Source organism: Mustela nigripes, chromosome 10, assembly GCF_022355385.1.
Source record: "Mustela nigripes isolate SB6536 chromosome 10, MUSNIG.SB6536, whole genome shotgun sequence".
Classification (NCBI taxonomy): domain Eukaryota; kingdom Metazoa; phylum Chordata; class Mammalia; order Carnivora; family Mustelidae; genus Mustela; species Mustela nigripes.
This window is the reverse complement of record NC_081566.1, coordinates 1,635,157-1,653,780: the sequence shown is the minus strand read 5'-3', so window position 1 is coordinate 1,653,780 and position 18,624 is coordinate 1,635,157. Positions and strand designations below refer to the sequence as shown.

The window sequence follows — 18,624 nt, the reverse complement described above, 5'->3', positions numbered from 1 at the left end:
CCCCGGCCCGGCCCCGCCCGGGCGTTGGGGGCGTCTGTGCGGGCGCGGGGTCCCGCCCCCCCGGCGCGTGCGGAGGAGACCGGGGCTTTGGGGGCCGAGCCGTGGGTGCAGTTGACCGTTTTTTTGAGACGCGTCGTGAGAGCCACGCCCAGCGCCGGCGCGAGGGGACGGTCTCCCGCTGTGAAGGGCGTCCCGGACGTTGAAAGCGTCTGAAAGCGCCAACTTTTCAAGTAAGGAAAGGGGCGGGAGCGCTTCCCGGAGGAAAATCCCACACGCCCGAAGAATCGCGGTTAAGAAAACGCACATTCTGCCCCAGATGCCGAAATGTTAACAGAAACTATTTAAGACTTAAAATTTATTTTTTATTTTAAAGATTTTTATGTATTTGACAGACACGGCGAGAGAGGGAACACAAGCAGGGGGAGAGGGAGAGGGAGGCCCCCCCCAGCAGGGAGCCCGATGCGGGGCCCTACGGGGAGACCCGGGGTCCTGACCTGAGCGTCAGCCGACGCTTAGCCTCGGAGCCCCTCGGGCGCCCCTGGGACTGAGAAGCTGAAAGCCTCTGGGCACACCCGTCCGTGGGGTGGAGCCCGTGTTCCCCGTGTTCCCCGTGTTCCCCGTGTTCTCCACTCAGGCCGCTCCCCCTTCCTCCCGCGACCAGGCCGCTCGGCTGCACCCTGGTGCCCGCGCAGGATGCGGGAAAGCCCGGAGCACCGAGCCGCGGCGCTCCGCGCGCGCTGACGGACTGCGGGCTCGGTCCGCAGTGGGGGACGGTCCGAGCTGGCTTACGGGTGTGCTCTCGTCGCCAAGGCCCGCAGTTAACTCCCACTCACAGTCTCTGATCCTCTCCTGCCCACCCCGAGCTCTTCCTGCCATGCTGGTCTCCTTACGCACGAGCCGTCCCATGCCCAGAGTCCGAACTCCGCATCCACTTCAGAAGATGGGGATGTGCGGCTGAGCTACCGGCAGAAGACTCCAGCCTAAACAGGGACTCGAAGCGGGAGCTAAAGCAGTCTCAGATGAGTAGAAGCCTCTGGCTTATGCTAGAAGCAGTTTTAAAAAATGATCTCTAGGAGAGCCTGGGTGGCTCAGTGGGTCAAGCGTCTACCTTCGGCCCAGGTCAGGGTCCCAGGGTGGTGGGATCAAGTCCCACGTCCGGCTCCCTGCTCAGCAGGAATTGTGCTGCTCTCTCTCCCTCTTTCTTCCCCCTACTTGTGCACTCTCTCGCTCTCTCCGTCAAATAAATAAATAAAATATTTTTAAAAACTAAAAAATTATCTCTAGAGAAAAGCATTTCCTGTTAAGCCCTTGCACCATACACAGGGTGGAATGGGAAATCACAGACAAAAGGACGCCTTAATTCTCCATGAGGAGCCTTCTAAGAAGTGACATGAAATCCCACCTCACAGTGCACAATAAAAATGTACTAATAGAGTTTTCTTGTGCTTGGTGAATGTTTTGGTTCCATGGTCATTTTAACATGATTTAATGATTTTACAAGCATTAGGTGTTTACGGTAGGAAATTTGAGAAACAGCAACACGGTGGTTTGCAGGCTCCTAGAGAGCTTCCCAGGTGTCATGTGAAACTGGCCTTCTGGAGGCCGCTCCAGATTGCCGGGTGGCAGGTTTAATAAGCGAAGGGAACTCACATACAAGGCTTATCTTGGGCTGCTGGAGGATGAGCAGATCCCTGCTCCCACGAGATCTTGTACGTTGACACAGAGGCCTTAACTGGGTTCAGTCCGGTTACTGTCCAGATCATCTCTATATCACATCCCAATTTCAATGCTGTGTCCTTGGGCAGCTGCTGACAGCAGGCAAGGCAAGCAGAATGCACATTCCAAGGACAGGGGAGGGCTGTGGAGCCTCCAGTTGCCAGGATCCAGCTCACTGTTCAACCAGTGGTCATGTCCTCTCAGTGACCTCCCTCAACAACAACAAAAAGCATAAGAATAATTACTACTCTTAATAGTTGTCAACTCTAATGCCATATGGATAATTTTTGTCCTCTGGAGGACCCAAGAAGCCACAGTAGAGCAAAAGCAGTTAATAGAACATTGGTGACAGATCACTCTGAGATCAAATATATAAAACATTATGGTTGGAAATTAATAAATCATTACAAATTAAATACATAATTTAAAAAATCACCAGAGACATAAAGTAACCATGAGTGAGAGTCAGCGGAAACAAAAATTAAGAGTCCTAATGATTTCAGATATTGGAATTATCAGATACAGAGAGTAAAATATGCATAAGATTTTCACTACAAAAGATGAAATCACAAAAAACAAGTAACAAGAGTAACAAAAGTGAAAAGACTGACTTGAAAAAACATGAAGATACATCCTAGAAATTAAAAATGGATGGGGCGCCTGGGTGGCTCAGTGGTTTAAGCCTCTGCCTTCACTTCGGGTCATGATCTCAGGGTCCTGGGATCGGGCCCCACCTCAGGCTCTCTGCTCAGCGGGGAGCTTGCTTCCTCCTCTCTCTCTGCCTGCCTCTCTGCCTACTTGTGATCTCTGTCAAATAAATAAATAAATAAAATCTTTATTTGACAGAGATCACAAGTAGGCAGAGAGGCAGGCAGAGAGAGAGGGGGAAGCAGGCTCCCGCTGAGCAGAAAGCCCGATGCGGGACTCGATCCCAGGACCCTGAGATCATGACCTGAGCGGAAGGCAGCAGCTTAACCCACTGAGCCACCCAGGCACCCCTATATAAAATAAAAATATAAAAATCTTTTAAAAAAAAGAAATTAAAAATAGAAATGCTTAAGTTCAAATTCAATAGAAAATGCCTCAGAAATTGCTGGTGGGAGTATAAATTGGTAAACCCTTTTGAATGGCATGTTTTGGCACTGTCCTCTAAAGTCATCGCTACGCACGTGCTGTGACCCAGCGATTCTGCTCCCGGGTACACACCGCAAAGCTGCATTTTCCCATTTGGCAACTGCTAGACACATGGCTGTTGAGCACTAGACATGTAGCTATACAGGAGTGAAAATGAATAAACCAGAGCCACAAGCAACAATTTCAATGAATCTTATGAATGCAATTTTGAGTGAAAGAACTAAGACACACAAGCATATATCAATACAATCCTATACATTCAAAAGCAGATAGACTATATTATTAAATCTACATGCATAAGTAGTGACAGTCTAAAATAAAAATGATGACTATAAAAGGCAAGTATTCTAAGGAATGGAAGAGAGAGATGATTCCTCCAAAACCATTATAATCAAAGAACCTTCACATTACTTCAAGAGGGTAAATGAGTGATGGTGCTTTCATTCTTTGGAGTAACGGAGACAGACAGACCCATTCCTCCTGTTTCCTGTAGTGTACTCCAAGAGTGTTGAAATGTAGATTTCATTTTTTCCTGAGGAAAAACATTATAAAGTGAAAAAAAAAAAAACCAGCTAAAAGAGGTTATGCTTTTGTCTGACTACAGCAAAAAATGGCTGTTTTATAATGACAGCAATGAAAAAAACATGGTGAAAATGGAAAAAGTGAGCTGTGGGTTTGAAACTATTTCAAGAATGCATCTATTGGATCCTAAAGAAGAAAGAGATGCCAAGAGCAACAACTTGAGTAAGGCTACGGAGAATCAACATGTGTCCTACAGATGGAGAAGTCTGGTGTCACTTTGGAAAAGCAGCCCACCACTGCCAGGTTAAGTTCAAAATTAACTGGAGGTTAATTTCAAAATTCATTTCACTGGGATTCATCAGCTGTGCAGGTGTCAGTCGCTTGCTCCTGTTGTGGCCATCATGATTCTAGGAATGCATTTTTTCACTGATGCCTACTTGGAGAAAGGGGGGTACACTTTATGCTCTTTTTTTTTTTTTTAAAGATTTTATTTATTCATTTGACACAGAGAGATCACAAGTAGGCAGAGAGGCAGGCAGAGAGAGAGAGAGAGGAGGAAGCAGGCTCCCCGCGGAGCGGAGAACCCGATGCGGGACTCGATCCCAGGACCCTGAGATCATGACCTGAGCCGAAGGCAGCGGCTTAACCCACTGAGCCACCCAGGCGCCCCACACTTTATGCTCTTTTAAATTATTTTATACTCTTTTAAGAAAGGGTGAGGGCTGGGAATAGCCTGCCGAGAACAAAAGGTGAGAACAGGGGCAGGGAAGGAGAGTAAAAACAGAGTGAGTTTGGGAACAGCACGTGTAAGGTTCCGGTTCTGCCCCATGCTTGTAGCCACAGAGCTCTTCGCTGTAATGTTGGTGCAGAGTAAGCAGCAAAAATGTGGGCTTTCTGTGAACGCGGCCGATTCTGTGTCCCCATGTTCTTCTAGGAGAGGCCAAACGACCATTATCTGTATGTTATACTAGGAAAAGGTTGTATAAAAATCCGAGTTGATAAAGTCACTAGAGAGCTCTGGAAATAAACAGAAGTTTTATGTTTATTACTGTTTAATGTGCCTCAAGTCATGGTTAAATTGTAGCGTTCATACAATGGCATATTTTACAGAGATACTGCCTTGCCACTGACTGGTTCAAATCAGTATTAAGATTATGGGTGTCTAGCTACTTCAGAAAAGTCTTAAAAATTCTAATGGACATAATTGCTCACTCTATTTTACTGTTTCCTAAAGTGCATTGGTTGTGGGATATTGTAGCCTCCACTGAAAAGGATGCATATTTGGCCAAGTCATGTTCCTTAGTATCTCACAGCATTTCATTTTTTTAACTCCTCCATTCTTTCTCAGATTTATTCTGCTTCACATGATTACATAGTCTTCAAAAAATGAAAATTATAAACACATCTAGACTATAGCCAAGAATAACTGCACTGGTTTATAACTTAGTGACCAGAAGTTTGCCACAATTCTTGGCACTTCTGTTTTCTTCGTACTTCAGACTTGGACAGGTAATGTTATTTTCTCTCCCTCAAGGTCTTCAGATTTAAGTGGTAGAGAAAAAGGAAAATAATTCTCAATTCAATGTGATTGTCATTTTTATTATACTTAAAAATATTTTTGGTTGTTCAGAATTAAAATATTAACCCGAATTAAATGTATTCTTAACTCTCCTTTAGTTAAACTCCAGCAGTGTCTGCAGTCAACCAAAGGCAGAGTACACTTGATGGGGGAAGTTGGAATGGAGGGAGACACTGGGTTCTTATCATGAAAATATTCTATTTCTGGAAATTTTACGAAACCGTATTTTCACATCAACACATTATCGGGGCCCCTCCTTGAGCCACAGAAGGAGCCTGTGCAGGTGAGAAGCCCTAAAATTTATTTAGCTTCACGGTAAATCTTCCTTTGCTTGAGCCTCTCTGTCTCATGTCTTCCTTTCCTGTAGAGTAGAACTCCTTGAAATCCTGCCTGCTGTCTCTCCTTACTCCCCTCATTTTGTTTAGGATCCACCATTCCGTCAAACTGCTGTTAAAACAGTGCATCTCGGTTCTCATTGTATTTGACCTGTCAACAGCCCGTGACACAGTGGACAGGACCTTGCTCTGGTTTTCTGGGACACAACTCCCTCCCGATTCTCTCTCACCAGGAATGTCACTAGTCACTCCTGGGTCTTGTTTCCTGGTTCTTCCTCTTCTTCCTGAGCTAAATGTTGGACCACCCTCAGGCTTCCTTCTCTGATCTTTTCCCTCCTCATCTACATTCCCTCCCTGTATGTCTTCATCCAGGCCCACAGCTTTATTTATTTATTTATTTTAGGATTTTATGTATTTATTTATTTATTTGAGAAAGAGAGAGAACATGAGCTTGGAGAGGGGCAGAGGGAAAGGGGGAAGTGGACAGAGAGCCTGACACCCAGGACCCTGGGATCATGACAGCCAAAGGCAGAGGTTCAACCCACTGAGCTACCCAGGGGCCCCAAGTATAATCTTTAAAAATAAACACATAGTTACAAATTCACTATCAGCCATACCATGTTGCATATTTAATGCCTTTTAAACTAATCATAAATGACAAATATGGTACCTGTGAACTCATTAATATCTGTATAAATTTGTGAATTTAATTACTATTAAGAGGAAGATTTAAGTCTTTTGATAAAGTAGTGTTTGTTGGATGATAACAAAAATCTGAGAACCATTCCCACAGGTGACCTAGCAATGTTGAGAACAGTGAGATGGTCAGCAGACCTCTAAAGGATGGTACCGAAGGTTCTTGACAGCCTTGCCCTGTCCGATTTTCCAGCTTCACTATACCATCCCACACGATTCTCGAACACACCTGCACTGTCGACATCCTCGAGCAGTCTCAGCTTCTATATATTTGCACAATCCCTGTGCCTAGAATGCTCTCACCCCCATTTTTGTCTCTGATTTTCAACTTACTCACCAAGATTAGTTCAAGGGCCACTTTTTATAAGCAGCCTTCCCTACTGTTTCTACATGACCACGTAACACTCAGGTCTGTGTGGAGGTCATTTGTATGTATATATACACTTTAATCGCTTTGAAGCAGGAACATGTTTTGTCATTGTCTCTTAGTACCTAGCACAATACCCTATAGAAGCTCACTGAATTGATTGAATAAAATGGAGGTTTCTAAGTTTTTCTGAGGTTTATATCTTTGGTGGTATGACCTCATGGAAGAAATATCTTTGGGAGATACGGTTTAGATTGCATGTATTCAAAGTTACTGACTAAAGAAAACTCTGGCTTTATTACTGATAAACCTGTGATCTACAGGAATAAAATATATACTGGTGAAGCTCTTAGAAGATGCCAGCCCCTCACTGCTGGTTAGATTTCATAGGCTGCTAAAATTGTCTGCTATGTATGAATATCAACACTTCAGGAAAGAGCCTGCGTCAGTGTGTTAAGGGGTTCCTGTAAGGAGGGCAGGGGAGACTGCCTCTAGAAGTCGAAGTTGCTAGAGTTCAAGTCTTCCTTGGAAATTTCCCTATTAAGTCAGAGGTAATGATGATTTACAAACCATCTGAAGGCTGAGCTTGTGGGTGGGTTAATGAAGAGAAACAAAGGAAAAGCCTCGAACCAGAATGGAGACTACATAAGCCCCAGACTGGGAGAAAAATATTTACAAATTATGTATTTGATAAAAGACTTGATAAAAGAATACATAAAGAATCCTTATGACTCAATAATAAAGCCAATAACCCAAATTAAAAATGGGCCAAATACTTGAATAGACATTTCACCAAAGAAGACATACTGATGGTTAGCAGGTATATGAAAAGTGGCTACATCGGGGAGCCTGGGTGGCTCAGTGGGGTAGGCTGCTGCCTTCGGCTCAGGTCATGATCCCGGGGTCATGGGATCGAGTCCCACATCGGCTCCTTGCTCGGGCAGGGAGCCTGCTTCTCTCGCTGCCTCTGCCTGCCTCTCTGCCTGCTTGTGTGTACTCGCTTGCTCGCTCTCTCTCTCTCTCTGGCAAATAAAATCTTAAAAAAAAAATGGCTACCTCATTAGTCATTAGGGAAACAAAAATTAATACTAAATGAGTTACCACTATATACCCTTGAGGAAGTTATAATTTTAAAAAGCAGAAAATACCAAACACTGGCAAGGATGTGGATGAACCGGAATTCTCATATGTTTCTGGTAGAACTGTAACAGTACAGCTGCTTTTGGGAAAACAGATTGGTAGTTTCTTAAAACAACCCACCAATTCCACTTAGTAATCTAACCAAGAAGAATGAAAAGGTGTCCACACAAATAGGTAAACAAAAGTTTTCATAGCAATGTTATGATAGTCAAAGTAGAAACAACACCAATGTTCATCAACTGGGAAGTGGATAAGCAGAATCTGGTATTACCCATACAATGAACACTCTTCTGTGATGAAAAGGGACAATAGGAGCGCCTGGGTGGCTCAGTCAGTTCAGTGTCAACTCTTGATTTCAGCTCAGGTCATGATCTCAGGGTCGCAGATCAAGCCTGACTTCGAGCTCTGTGCTGGGCATGGAACCTGTGAGGGCTCCCTTTCCCTCTCTTGCCCTCCTGCTCATGCTCCCAGGCTTGCGTGCTCTCTCTCCCTCCCTCTCTCACTCTAGAGAAAAAAGAACACGAAAGCACCAAAATACTACTGCTACTATACAATGAATGAACTTCAAAAAACATGATGCTGAGTGAGAGGGGTCAGATACAAAAGACTACGTATTGTCAGAAAGTAGAATGGTGGTTGCCCTCAGCCGGAGAGAAGGGAAAATAGAGAGTTAATGTTTAATGAATACAAGGCTGCAGTGTGGGCGGATGGAAAGTTCTGCAGACAGAGGGGGAAAGTACCCACTGTGAAATATGCCCACAGCCTTTTCCAAAACGAAGGCCTACTCTTCAGGGAAAAAGACAGCAACAGCGTTATCTTATATGGGGATGTGCATTTCCTTAACTCCAGCTCCCTCTAGGCTCTCTCTCCTAAATGTGACGAACGAACGGGAAGGCTAACAAACACGTGTCAAGGTCAGGGACAGAGTACTCCTAAAAGAATGAGATTTAATCATAAGATTATACGATGACTCTCTTCTTACCTTACCACCACACCAATCATGTAATACTGAATTACAACTGAAGGAGAGGCTAGACAGAGTCTCTGAAACAGAGTTCTTAGGGAAGCCCAAAGACGAGAGAGCGCGAAGAATACTAGAGGAATCTGAACCATTTGGCACCTGCAGCTACAGAAAACATTCGGCACAGCCCGTCTCCTAGCCGGCTTAATATGAAGTCTCACACTGAAGTCCTCTTTACCTCATGATACGTCATATCCACCTTTCAACAACAAAAATGTTTACAGGTCATGCTAAAAGATAAGAGAAAACACAGCCTGAAGAGACAAAGCATCACAACCAGAGCCTGCTTCTCCCTCTCCCGTTGCCTCTCCTTCCCAGCCCCCAGCTTGTACTCTCTCTCTCTCTCTCAAATAAATAAATAAATAAAATCTTTTTAAATAGCACATATAGATTAGGGGCATCTGGGTGGCCCAGCCAACTGAGCAATCAGTCTCCTGATTTTGGCTCAGGTCATGATCTCAGCGTATAGAGATGGAGCCCTCCATCGGGCTGCATGCTCAGCCGGGAGTCTGCTTCTCTCTCTCTCTCCCTGAAACCCCCCACCCATGCTGTCTCTCTAAAATAAATAAACAAATCCTTTTTGTTATTGTGAAAGTTTTATTTATCTATTTGACAGAGATCACAAGCAGGCAGAGAGGCAGGCTTCCTGCTGAGCAGGGAAAAACATTCCAGATAGAGACACTCGCACAGATGGGAAAGAGCTTGACAATGCCTAAGGAACAGGGAGGAGGTTGGTTAGAGCTCTTTGAGAATCCTGCATTAGCAAGAAAGTGATAGGAGGTGAGATTACAGGAATAAGCAGAGGCCCAATTATGCAGAACCTTGAAGTTAAGGTAAGGTGTTTGGATTTTATTGTAATAGTGCTGGAAAGTAGAGAGGGGTATAGTGTGACTTAAATTTTTAAGTGTGTTTTGGTTGCTGACATGAACTGGGGTGACCTGTGTTCTTGGGAGGTGTTCACTCTGCATCTGGATTCGGAAGATAAGATGAATCCATTATCAGCTAATGCTAAGTGTACCCTTGCATATCCAAGTTTTGTAATGAGCTTTAACAAAATCGCCAACCTCAGAGAAGAAAGGTATTTAGCCACCACTGCTTTTGGATTGGCATTATAAGGCAGGAGGCATTCACCAGGCATAGGCGAGGAGAAAAAAAGTGAAAAAGTTCAAAGTCAACTTTAAAGTATGTGGTTTTGAAGGTAGTTTTTCTACATTCGTATTCTTAAGAAAATATGAACAGACACAAGGAAACTGTCTATGTCTTAGCTGTAAAAATTCTATTGAAAACCGGGTCTCTCTCATCACTTACTTCCTACTCAAAATCCTACCCAAGAATTTATTTTAAAAACTAATGCCAGGACAACATATTTTTCCTTGAGGGACACATGTGACTTTTTCTTTCTCATAAGAGCTTGAGAAAATATACTTTATTTCCTTTTACACTGGCTGCTTAAAATTTGAACTCAACTATAGAAACTGACTCTTAGTGTTAGCACATTGGCATTCTTGTCTCTATCCACTACTCATTGTGTTTAGGACATTACTGAAAGCAGCTTCAGATCTCGAGGGCAGACGCTCCAAGAGAAGGATATAAGTGAGCACAGAGGCCTATGGAGACTTAACCCAAAAGCATTTTTATGACACTCCATTTCCTCACATATATGAATCAGTGGTTCTTTGCTCTAGCGAAGCCCAGAAGAAGACAGGCTCCTTATCACTACTCATCAACACTACGTGCATACCCTAAATAAAACCTTTGCAGCTTAGCTTCCTTTTTATTTTTTTGCTTTTCATGTTCAGTATGTATGTCTGGAAGTCAAGGAACTGAAACATCTAGAACACTGCACGGACAAGAGCGAGCTTCCCGCATACTTAGTGAAGGGCATTTATGTTCAAAGGTGGGTGGGTAGTCAGTTTCAGAGGGTAGCCATTTATTAGGCAAGGAGACGCCACTTATAAACAGAGGGTTTTCCTGTTAGTGATTTAAACAAGTAAATTCTGTTTGTAGCTTTTCTCAAAGGCCAGCCCTCTGATTCATTTTCTTTTCCATGATAATTTACTGCTGTCAAATCTTTTTCCAGCTCAGGGTTATGAGAGACTGTGAATCATGTACTGAGTAAGCTAGAGAAAGCTAGAGACTCGCAGCAGGAGATCCCTTGGAACTTTCGCCTTCTGGGGTTTGGGTGTACATCAAAAGTGCTGAGCACATGAAACAGGTCCTGAACAAATTTGCTGAACAAATAAAACCAATGATAGTGTGAGCAATTTTTTAAAATTAGAGTGTTTGTTTTAAGGAATGTATACAGGCTAAAAGTGGACTTGTCCTGCTGCTAAAGGTCACAGGCAAACTCAGGCCCTCCAGTTTTGAAGGTGACACACTCATAATAGTAAATTACAGAAAGTCTCAGCTTGGGGGGGAGTTATATTTCCATTATAACTATATCTAGGTAAGAGAGATATCGGATATGAAATCTATGTATGTAGTGTATATACGTCAAATCTGTATATCATTTTCATAAGTCTCAAATGTCATCTCAGTATGGCGTACTCGATTACTTTATGTAAAGTTGCCACCCCACTTTCATAGCCCACCCCACACTTCTGACCCCGTCTTGCTCGCGCTGTTTTTGTTCATCATTTATCACCTTCTACTACACCATAGGAATGACTTATTCGGGGTCTTCCAGGGGCCGGTGCGCTGCAGGAAGACAGTGGATCTCTAAGGAAAATACTGCCGACACGTTCAAGCAGCTTTTAACTTAACAAAGGTCTAGATGTTAACGTGCTGATTTATTCAATGTGTCGTGCGTGGGGCGCCGCTTGCCCGCGTGTGGCCCGGAAACCGCAGCCGGGCCGGTCCTCCGCAGGCGCCTGGGAGCGCGCCGGAGCGGCAGGTGTCCTCGGGCCGCTCTGCGCCTGCGCGGGTGCGCCGCGCGCCCGCCGTGAGAGGCCCGGATGGAGACGCGGCGGCGCGCCGTTGCTATGGCAGCCCGGCCCCGGCCGCCGCGGGAGCAGGTGCTGGGGTCTCCGTCGCCGCCCTCCATGTCCGAGCTGAGAACGAGGAGGAGAGCAGAAGTGCGCCGCCCGCCCCCGTGACCCCAGCCGCCGCGGCCTACTCAGGCAGGAGGGGGCGGCGGGAGGCGAGGGAGGACGGTGCGGGGCTCGGTGCGGGGCTCGGTGCGGGGCAGGGTCCGGGACACGCCGGGGCGGCCGCCGGAGAGCAGGTTAGGCGCGGGGCCCCTCCGGCCGGCTCGTGTGACGACCCCGCGCGCTCAGTCCTCATTCTGTCGCTTGTCCCTGCACGTTCGCGTCACCCCGCAATGGCGGCTTCCGCGGGGGCCCGACGCGGGGTCGGCCGCGCCCGGGCGCTTCTTCTGAAGGGACCGGCTGTCTCCGGCCGCGAACCGGCTGCGTTCGGGGCCGGCGCGTCCCGAGCCCCTCGCACCGTCCCTGCCGGTACAGCCGGAACTCCGCCGCGAAGCCCGGGGACGGAGTCGGCGGCCGGGACGCCGCGGTTCGCGCGGGACGACCGGGGCGGCGGTGCGGGAGCGGAGGCTCGGGGACCCCGCGACGCGCTGGAGGCGGCGTCCGGGACTTGGCGCGGGACGGCGCGTGGCCTGCGCCCTCGCCCGCTGCCCGAGCGGCTGCCGCGGGGGCTCCTCCGCCGCGCGCGACCTAACGAGCCCGGCTGGGATCCCGCGTCGCGGCGGATGGTGCCGCGTCGCGCAGCGGGAACTTCGGTCTTCACGCGGGCGAGGACGTGTGGGGTCGCGCCCTCCAGCCCGCCGGTGCGAAGGGGAACCGGCCTGTGCTCGCGCCCCCGAGAGGGGAACAGCGGTGTCCCTGCGCTCGCGGGTCGGGCTTCGGTCCGCGCTGCCCCGGCCGCCGCGCCCCGCCTCGACCCCGCGGCCGGCTGGACGCCGGCGGGAGGTTCAGCCTGGCCCGCCGCGAGGCGCTGCCGGATGAACGCGCTCTGCGGTCCCGACCTGGTTCCTCGGTTTCCTGCCAGTGTTGCTCGCAGCCTTTGCGGGACGCAGGACTGACACGGTGCCCGGGTCCTTCAGGAGAGTCCGCTTTGTGTTCTTAGTACCAAAGGCATGGATATCTGGAAGGAATTCTAGGTCCACCAATGCACTGGAAATAGTTACTTATTCCACCGAGTAATCCGATTGAATGATTAACTTTCCTGGACATAAAACCAACTTTGTCTTCAGAGGGCGAAGGGTACCGGTACCAAGCACGATTCGGAGAAAAGATGACATTTTAGTGAACTAGACAAGAACTTTTTAAGCCTTGGATTTAATTATTCAGGCACACATCATTTGTTTCAGGTTAAGCTTATCATGAAACTATGCATTTCCTTTTAAATTCTCTTGCTTTTCATGAGTTGGCAATTATTTGCTAATTGGCAGCTTATAAAAAGCTTAAAATCAATCTTAAGGATCATCTAGCTCAGCGGTTTTGCTTTAAGGTTCTTTGAGTTGACAAGGAATGCAACACTTCTAATAGGCAACTCAGTTCATTTCAGGACAAAAGGTAAATTCTGTTTTAGTTTTATGTTTTTCATCTCATCATTATTATTATTCTTATTTATTTTCAAAGATTTTATTTATTTATTTGACAGAGATCACACGCAGGCAGAGAGGCAGGCAGAGAGAGGGAGAAGCAGGCTCCCCGCTGAGCAGAGAACCCAAGGCGGGGCTCCATCCCAGACTCTGGGATCATGACCTGAGCGGAAGGCAGAGGCTTAACCCACTGAGCCACCCAGGTGCCCTTATTATTATTTTTTAAAAAGATTTTATTTATTTGAGAGACAGAGAGCACGAGTGGAGTCAGGGGCAGAGCGAGAGGCAGACTTACTGCTGAACAGGGACCTTGACCTGGGTCTTGATCGCTACACTCCAGGATCATGACCTGAGCAGAAGGCAGATGCCCAATGAATCGAACCAGGTGCCCCATTTTATGAATTTTTTTAAAAAGATTTTATTTTTTATTTGAGAGAGAGAGAGAAGGAGAAAGCATGAGCATGGGGAAGGGGAGAGGGAGAAGTGGACTGACTCCCCGGTGAGCAGGGAGCCTGCCGCAGGGCTAGATCCCAGAACCTTGAGATCATGACCTAATCTCATGTACAGGCGCCACTGTAAATTTTGCTTTAAATTGCCAAAATTTTTCCCTGACTTTCCAGCCCTTTACACTAGTTTTACTCTTTGAAGGTTTCTAAGTCCAGTCCTCCTTTCCTAGCAGCCATTAAGCAAAGTCAAGCTGAGGCACCTGGGTGGCTCAGTCCGTAAAGCTTCTGCCTTTGGCTTGGGTCCTGAGCTCAGGGTCTTGGGATTGAGCCCTGCGTGGTGCGCCCTGCTGGGCGGAGAGTCTGCTTCACCCACTCTTCTGTGCTCACACTCGCTCTTTCTCTCTCTCTTTCAAATAAATAAATAAATAAATAAAATCTTTAAACAAACCATGTAAAGCAGTTATAATGACTCTTGTGTTTTCTCTTCTTTAGGATAATATTCCCAGGGTTTTCAGGTATTCCTGAGAGACAGGTTCTAAGGCATTTTACTCTTCCAGGCTCCCTTCTGCCCTTCTTTCTCTCTCTCTCTCTTTTTTTTTTTTTTTTTAAGATTTATTTATTTATTTATTTGACAGAGAGAGATCACAAGCAGGCAGAGAGGCAGGCAGAGAGAGAGAGAGAGGAAAGCAGGCTCCCTGCCGAGCAGAGAGCCCGATGCGGGACTCGATCCCAGGACCCTGAGACCATGACCTGAGCCGAAGGCAGCGGCTTAACCCACTGAGCCACCCAGGAGCCCCCTTCTTTCTCTTTTATCCCCCTCCCCTGGTTTGCTGGCCTCTGATCGAGTTCCAGCTAGTCTGTCTTTTGTCCTTCCCTGCGGCACAGGAAACTGGATACTGTGCTTCCCGTTTTCTGTAGGTCTCACCCATAGTCTTAGCTTGGAATTTATTCACATTTTGAGTGTCCTCATCATTCTTGTAACTCATTTATTTGCACCTTCTGTTCACTAAAACCTATTACAGTGTTTTTCATATACGGTATTGCAAAGCCTCATCTCTTTACTTAGCTAGTGCTTGTGTAGCTCCTAGAAGATGTTCTCCCACGTGCTCTCACTATTATCTGATGGCGAAGAGCGGAAGGAAAAGAAGGTGTATCTCCCTTCAGTAAAATTGGCACCAGGTTAGGTAGTCCTGTCAAGGGTTTGCGAGTAGTACAGTGAAGCCAATGGCCAAAACAAAGCTTGTGGACAATTTATTAATTCAGACAAAATAGCTCTCATTTTATATCCTAAAAAAATGTGTTCTTGACTTCTGTACTTTCTGCCTCCAAAAGGGTTTTAGGCAATTTCTTCTTCTTTTTTTTTTTTTTAAAGATTTTATTTTTATTTATTTGACAGAGAGAGATCACAAGTAGGCAGAGAGGCAGGCAGAGAGAGAGGGAGAAGCAGGCTCCCTGCTGAGCAGAGAGCCCAATGCGGGGCTCAATCCCAGGACCCTGAGATCATGACCTGGGCCGAAGGCAGAGGCTTAACCCACTGAGCCACCCAGGCACCCCTAGGCAATTTATTCTTGGTGTAGGATCAAGAGAAGGTTCCTGGGCAGAGATACAGGTGTACAAACAGGGTCCCAGTTGTTTGAGACCCTGAAGATGAGATTTCTATTGTTCTTTCGAGATTGAACCCGAAATTCTAAATACATTTAAGGAGCATTGCTCTTTTTGTTTTTTTAAATAGTTGCAGATTACTACTGTATATTTCTACCTCTGGTTGCTTTATGACAATTTTTCCTCAATCTTATCTGTCAGAACAGATAATCTGACATCAGATTGACCCCTTATCACTGCTTCCAGATTCTTCTTCAGGAGCACATCACGTTCTGGCCTCTTTGAACAATTCCATGCACTTCCATGTTTGTTTGCTGTTTCTCATTGTGTTCTCTTCGTCTGAAATAACTAATAAACTCTTGTACTCATTATTCACAGCCCGTCTCAGCTTTCCTTGGTATTTCCAACTTTACACAGAGTTAATTTTTTTATTCTTCTTCCCATTGTTTCATATATATATATATCCCATTTACATACATTTTTAATTGGCTTTTATCTATATTTTAAATTTGTGGGTTTTGTTTATTCTGTACCATATAGGAAACACCTCAAGAGCATAGGCCTATTTTATAATCTTTATGAGAATGTATATAGGAATGTTGTAGGTGCTTTACAAATGTCTATCAAAATTATAATACATGTATAGACACACACACACACATATGTTGTAAACTCACCCACATATACAAACACCTGATAGTATAGACTTATTTGCTTCTTTTGTTTGGAGAGTTACACATATAACAATTCTCAGGGCTAGGAACTGACCTCAATTTATAGATAACTTTAGAATGGTTCTAACTTTATTTGCCACTGTTTCCAGGTAGTATTAGACATCACATTTTGGTTTTGTTGGTGAAAAATATATCTCAGAGTTGAAAACAGTTTGACTTTTATGGAAATTAACATTTACAATAGTTGAGAATCAACTTCACTTAGCTGAAAAGCTCTCAGATCGCACATTATAATTACGCCATATAAACTACCTGAAGGATTAAAAAACTGAGGATGGGAATTGATATTCAGGTTTCCTCCCCTATTTGAAATTTTACTTCTCTTTTACAAAAGATCCACATTTGTACCTGTTTTTGCTCATTGAAAGAAATCTGAAGAGGATTTTTGCTTTCGTGAAGCAGTAATTGCTTCTTTGCTTTACGCCAGTTTAGCTTTTAAAAGATTTCATAGGAATGCTCTACTTTCAGAGAGCAGAGGAAACCTGTATTTGTTTTTATTTGAGCATAAAAAAATGTGAACAAGTGTGACTTAAAAGCTGAGTCATCTGTTTTGACCTGGGCAAGGCATGTCAGTGATTGGCAGGCGATGTGGAAAATCCTGTTCTAAGCCTCAGATAATCTTCTTACCCACCTTTTTTAGTCTCCTTGTAAATGAGAGCCCCCTTGTAAATGGGAGACAGGAGTGGGGGAGATGCTGTTTTAGGAGCAGTACATCTAGAAAATGTCTCTCTTTTAGGGTATACAGCTATATGTGTGTTCTGAACACTGCATGCTTTGTGTTTCTGTATGTTGATTTGCTTATCCTATTAATCTCCATACTCCTTGCTTCCTGTAAAGTTGACAGAACATATGCCTTATCTTTTTAAATCTTCTAGCATTATTCTTTAACAAACGGAAAATGGAAGAAAATAAAGATACGGACTCAAAAGAAAGTGGAGAATATGAAGACGACTTTGAAAAGGACCTGGAATGGTTAATTAATGAAAAAGAAAAAAGTGGTACCAGCATAATAGAGGTATATATAAATTGCCAACAGCATTCATAATAATTTCATTAAGTGCTTTGTAATTCTTGAAGAGTTTTGCATATATTATGTCATCTAGACCTCACAAAATTCCTTTGATAAAAATAGAACAAGTATCAATATTTCCTCCTTAGAGATGAGAATGTTGAGGTGTAAAGAGCTTACGTGTTGTATTTTAAGGCAAGGGCTAATTAGTAAGAGATGAGAGAATAGGGATTAAGTTAGCTCTTAATAAAGTTTAAATTATAATTTATATAATATAAAATATGATTTATTGCACCAAAATAAAAACAAGTACAATTAATTTCTACTTTATATAACTTGGGTAAATGGGGTTATACTTTTAATATAAATGAAAAGGGGGGTTATACTTTTAATATAAATGAAAATAAAGCAAAGTCTCAAAAGATATGGTCTTTTAGCTAATATTTGAAACCTTAAGACTGAATTAGCCCTTCAGGGGAATGAATATAAAAAGGAATGTAGAATCAAAACAGCCATAGGAATACCTGTAGGAAAAAGTGGATCCAGTAAATACGATCATATAGTATTTATCAGACCTGTAGAACGGAAATCCAGGAAAATGAACCAATGCCTGTATGACAGTTCTTCTCTCTTTATATTTATTTATATCTATGTATATGCTGTGTATGTGTATCTATACATAATTTGTGTGGGCATATATGTGTGTGTGTGTGTGTGTGTGTGTGTGTGTATTCATATGTGTATATATCCTTTTGTATATATGCATGAAATCAGAGTCAACAAGTAGGAAAGTAATGAAGAAAAGATGTAAGACTCCTTTAAGAATAGGTGACTTTAGACAGAGAGCTCAGTAATTACACCAGAAGTCAGATTGAAGAAGGTTAAAGAAAAGAATATAGAGAAAGAAAGCAGCAAGTCTTACATCACAAATTTCTCTTGGTTCCATTTTGCTTTCTTATGCAACGGGGAGGATAAATGGAATTATATTTGAAAAAGGCAACAAAGTAAAAAGTTACGATTTTTCTAGTATGGCCTTTAAATGGGAGTTTTATGCATCTTTAACAGAAAAATAATCAGAATGAGTACAGGCAGAGATGCCCGGAGTGGTAAGGTTGAACCAAAGTCTCATTACTGGAGGGGTATGAGATCCAGAGCACACAGTGGTAGAATCAGAGAAGCGATGATCATGATTCATTGTCTCCTTTCTTAATTCATTTAAAAATATTGTAGTCGCCTGCCAGTATCAGAGGCTGTTCTGGGTGCTGGGGATAAAACAGTTGGCAAAGCAGAGTGTTCTCATCAATCTTACTCATTCCAGGGGATGATTATAAGCATGTCTTCCTTTGAGGCTGGCAGGGAAAACGGATAATAGAGATAAAGACAGGGATGAGGACTGAGGGGAAATTTCATTGTAAAAAGTGGTAGTTTTATTGCAGATGGTTTTTTATTTTTTATTTTTATTTTTTTTTACTTCTTTCACAGTGGGTTTTAAAAAGAAGTGAAAGCCAGAGAATAGTAACGAAACAGATGCTGTCGAAATGAACCACAGAGTCAAATATGGTTTTAAAAAAAAAAGCAATTTCAATGCAGAGATCTTGGTTTAATCTCACTTACTTGTTAGACACTTTTTTTGTTTGTTTTTTAAGATTTTATTTTTTTTAACATTCTTTTTTTAAAAAAATTAATTTCTTTTAACAGAATTCATTGTTTATGCACCACACCCAGTGCTCCATGCCATACGTGCCCTCCATAATACCCA

At 44.2% G+C, this 18,624-nt stretch overlaps 1 protein-coding gene across 7 annotated transcripts in view; it reads left to right on the top strand.

Annotated features, from left to right (window-relative positions):
• The first annotated feature begins 11,110 nt into the window (after positions 1-11,110).
• CCDC181 (coiled-coil domain containing 181) overlaps positions 11,111-18,624 on the top strand; it is a 36,189-nt gene continuing 28,675 nt past the window's right edge. Inside the window, exons 1-2 of one of the 7 annotated variants that reach the window (XM_059412402.1) lie at positions 11,111-11,629; positions 16,732-16,871. In XM_059412402.1, the coding sequence (XP_059268385.1) occupies positions 16,755-16,871 (117 nt within the window). In that variant the 5' untranslated portion in view covers positions 11,111-11,629; positions 16,732-16,754. The remainder of the gene's footprint in view (positions 11,630-16,731; positions 16,872-18,624) is intronic. The other 6 variants (XM_059412405.1, XM_059412406.1, XM_059412404.1 and 3 more) reach the window with 6 other exon arrangements.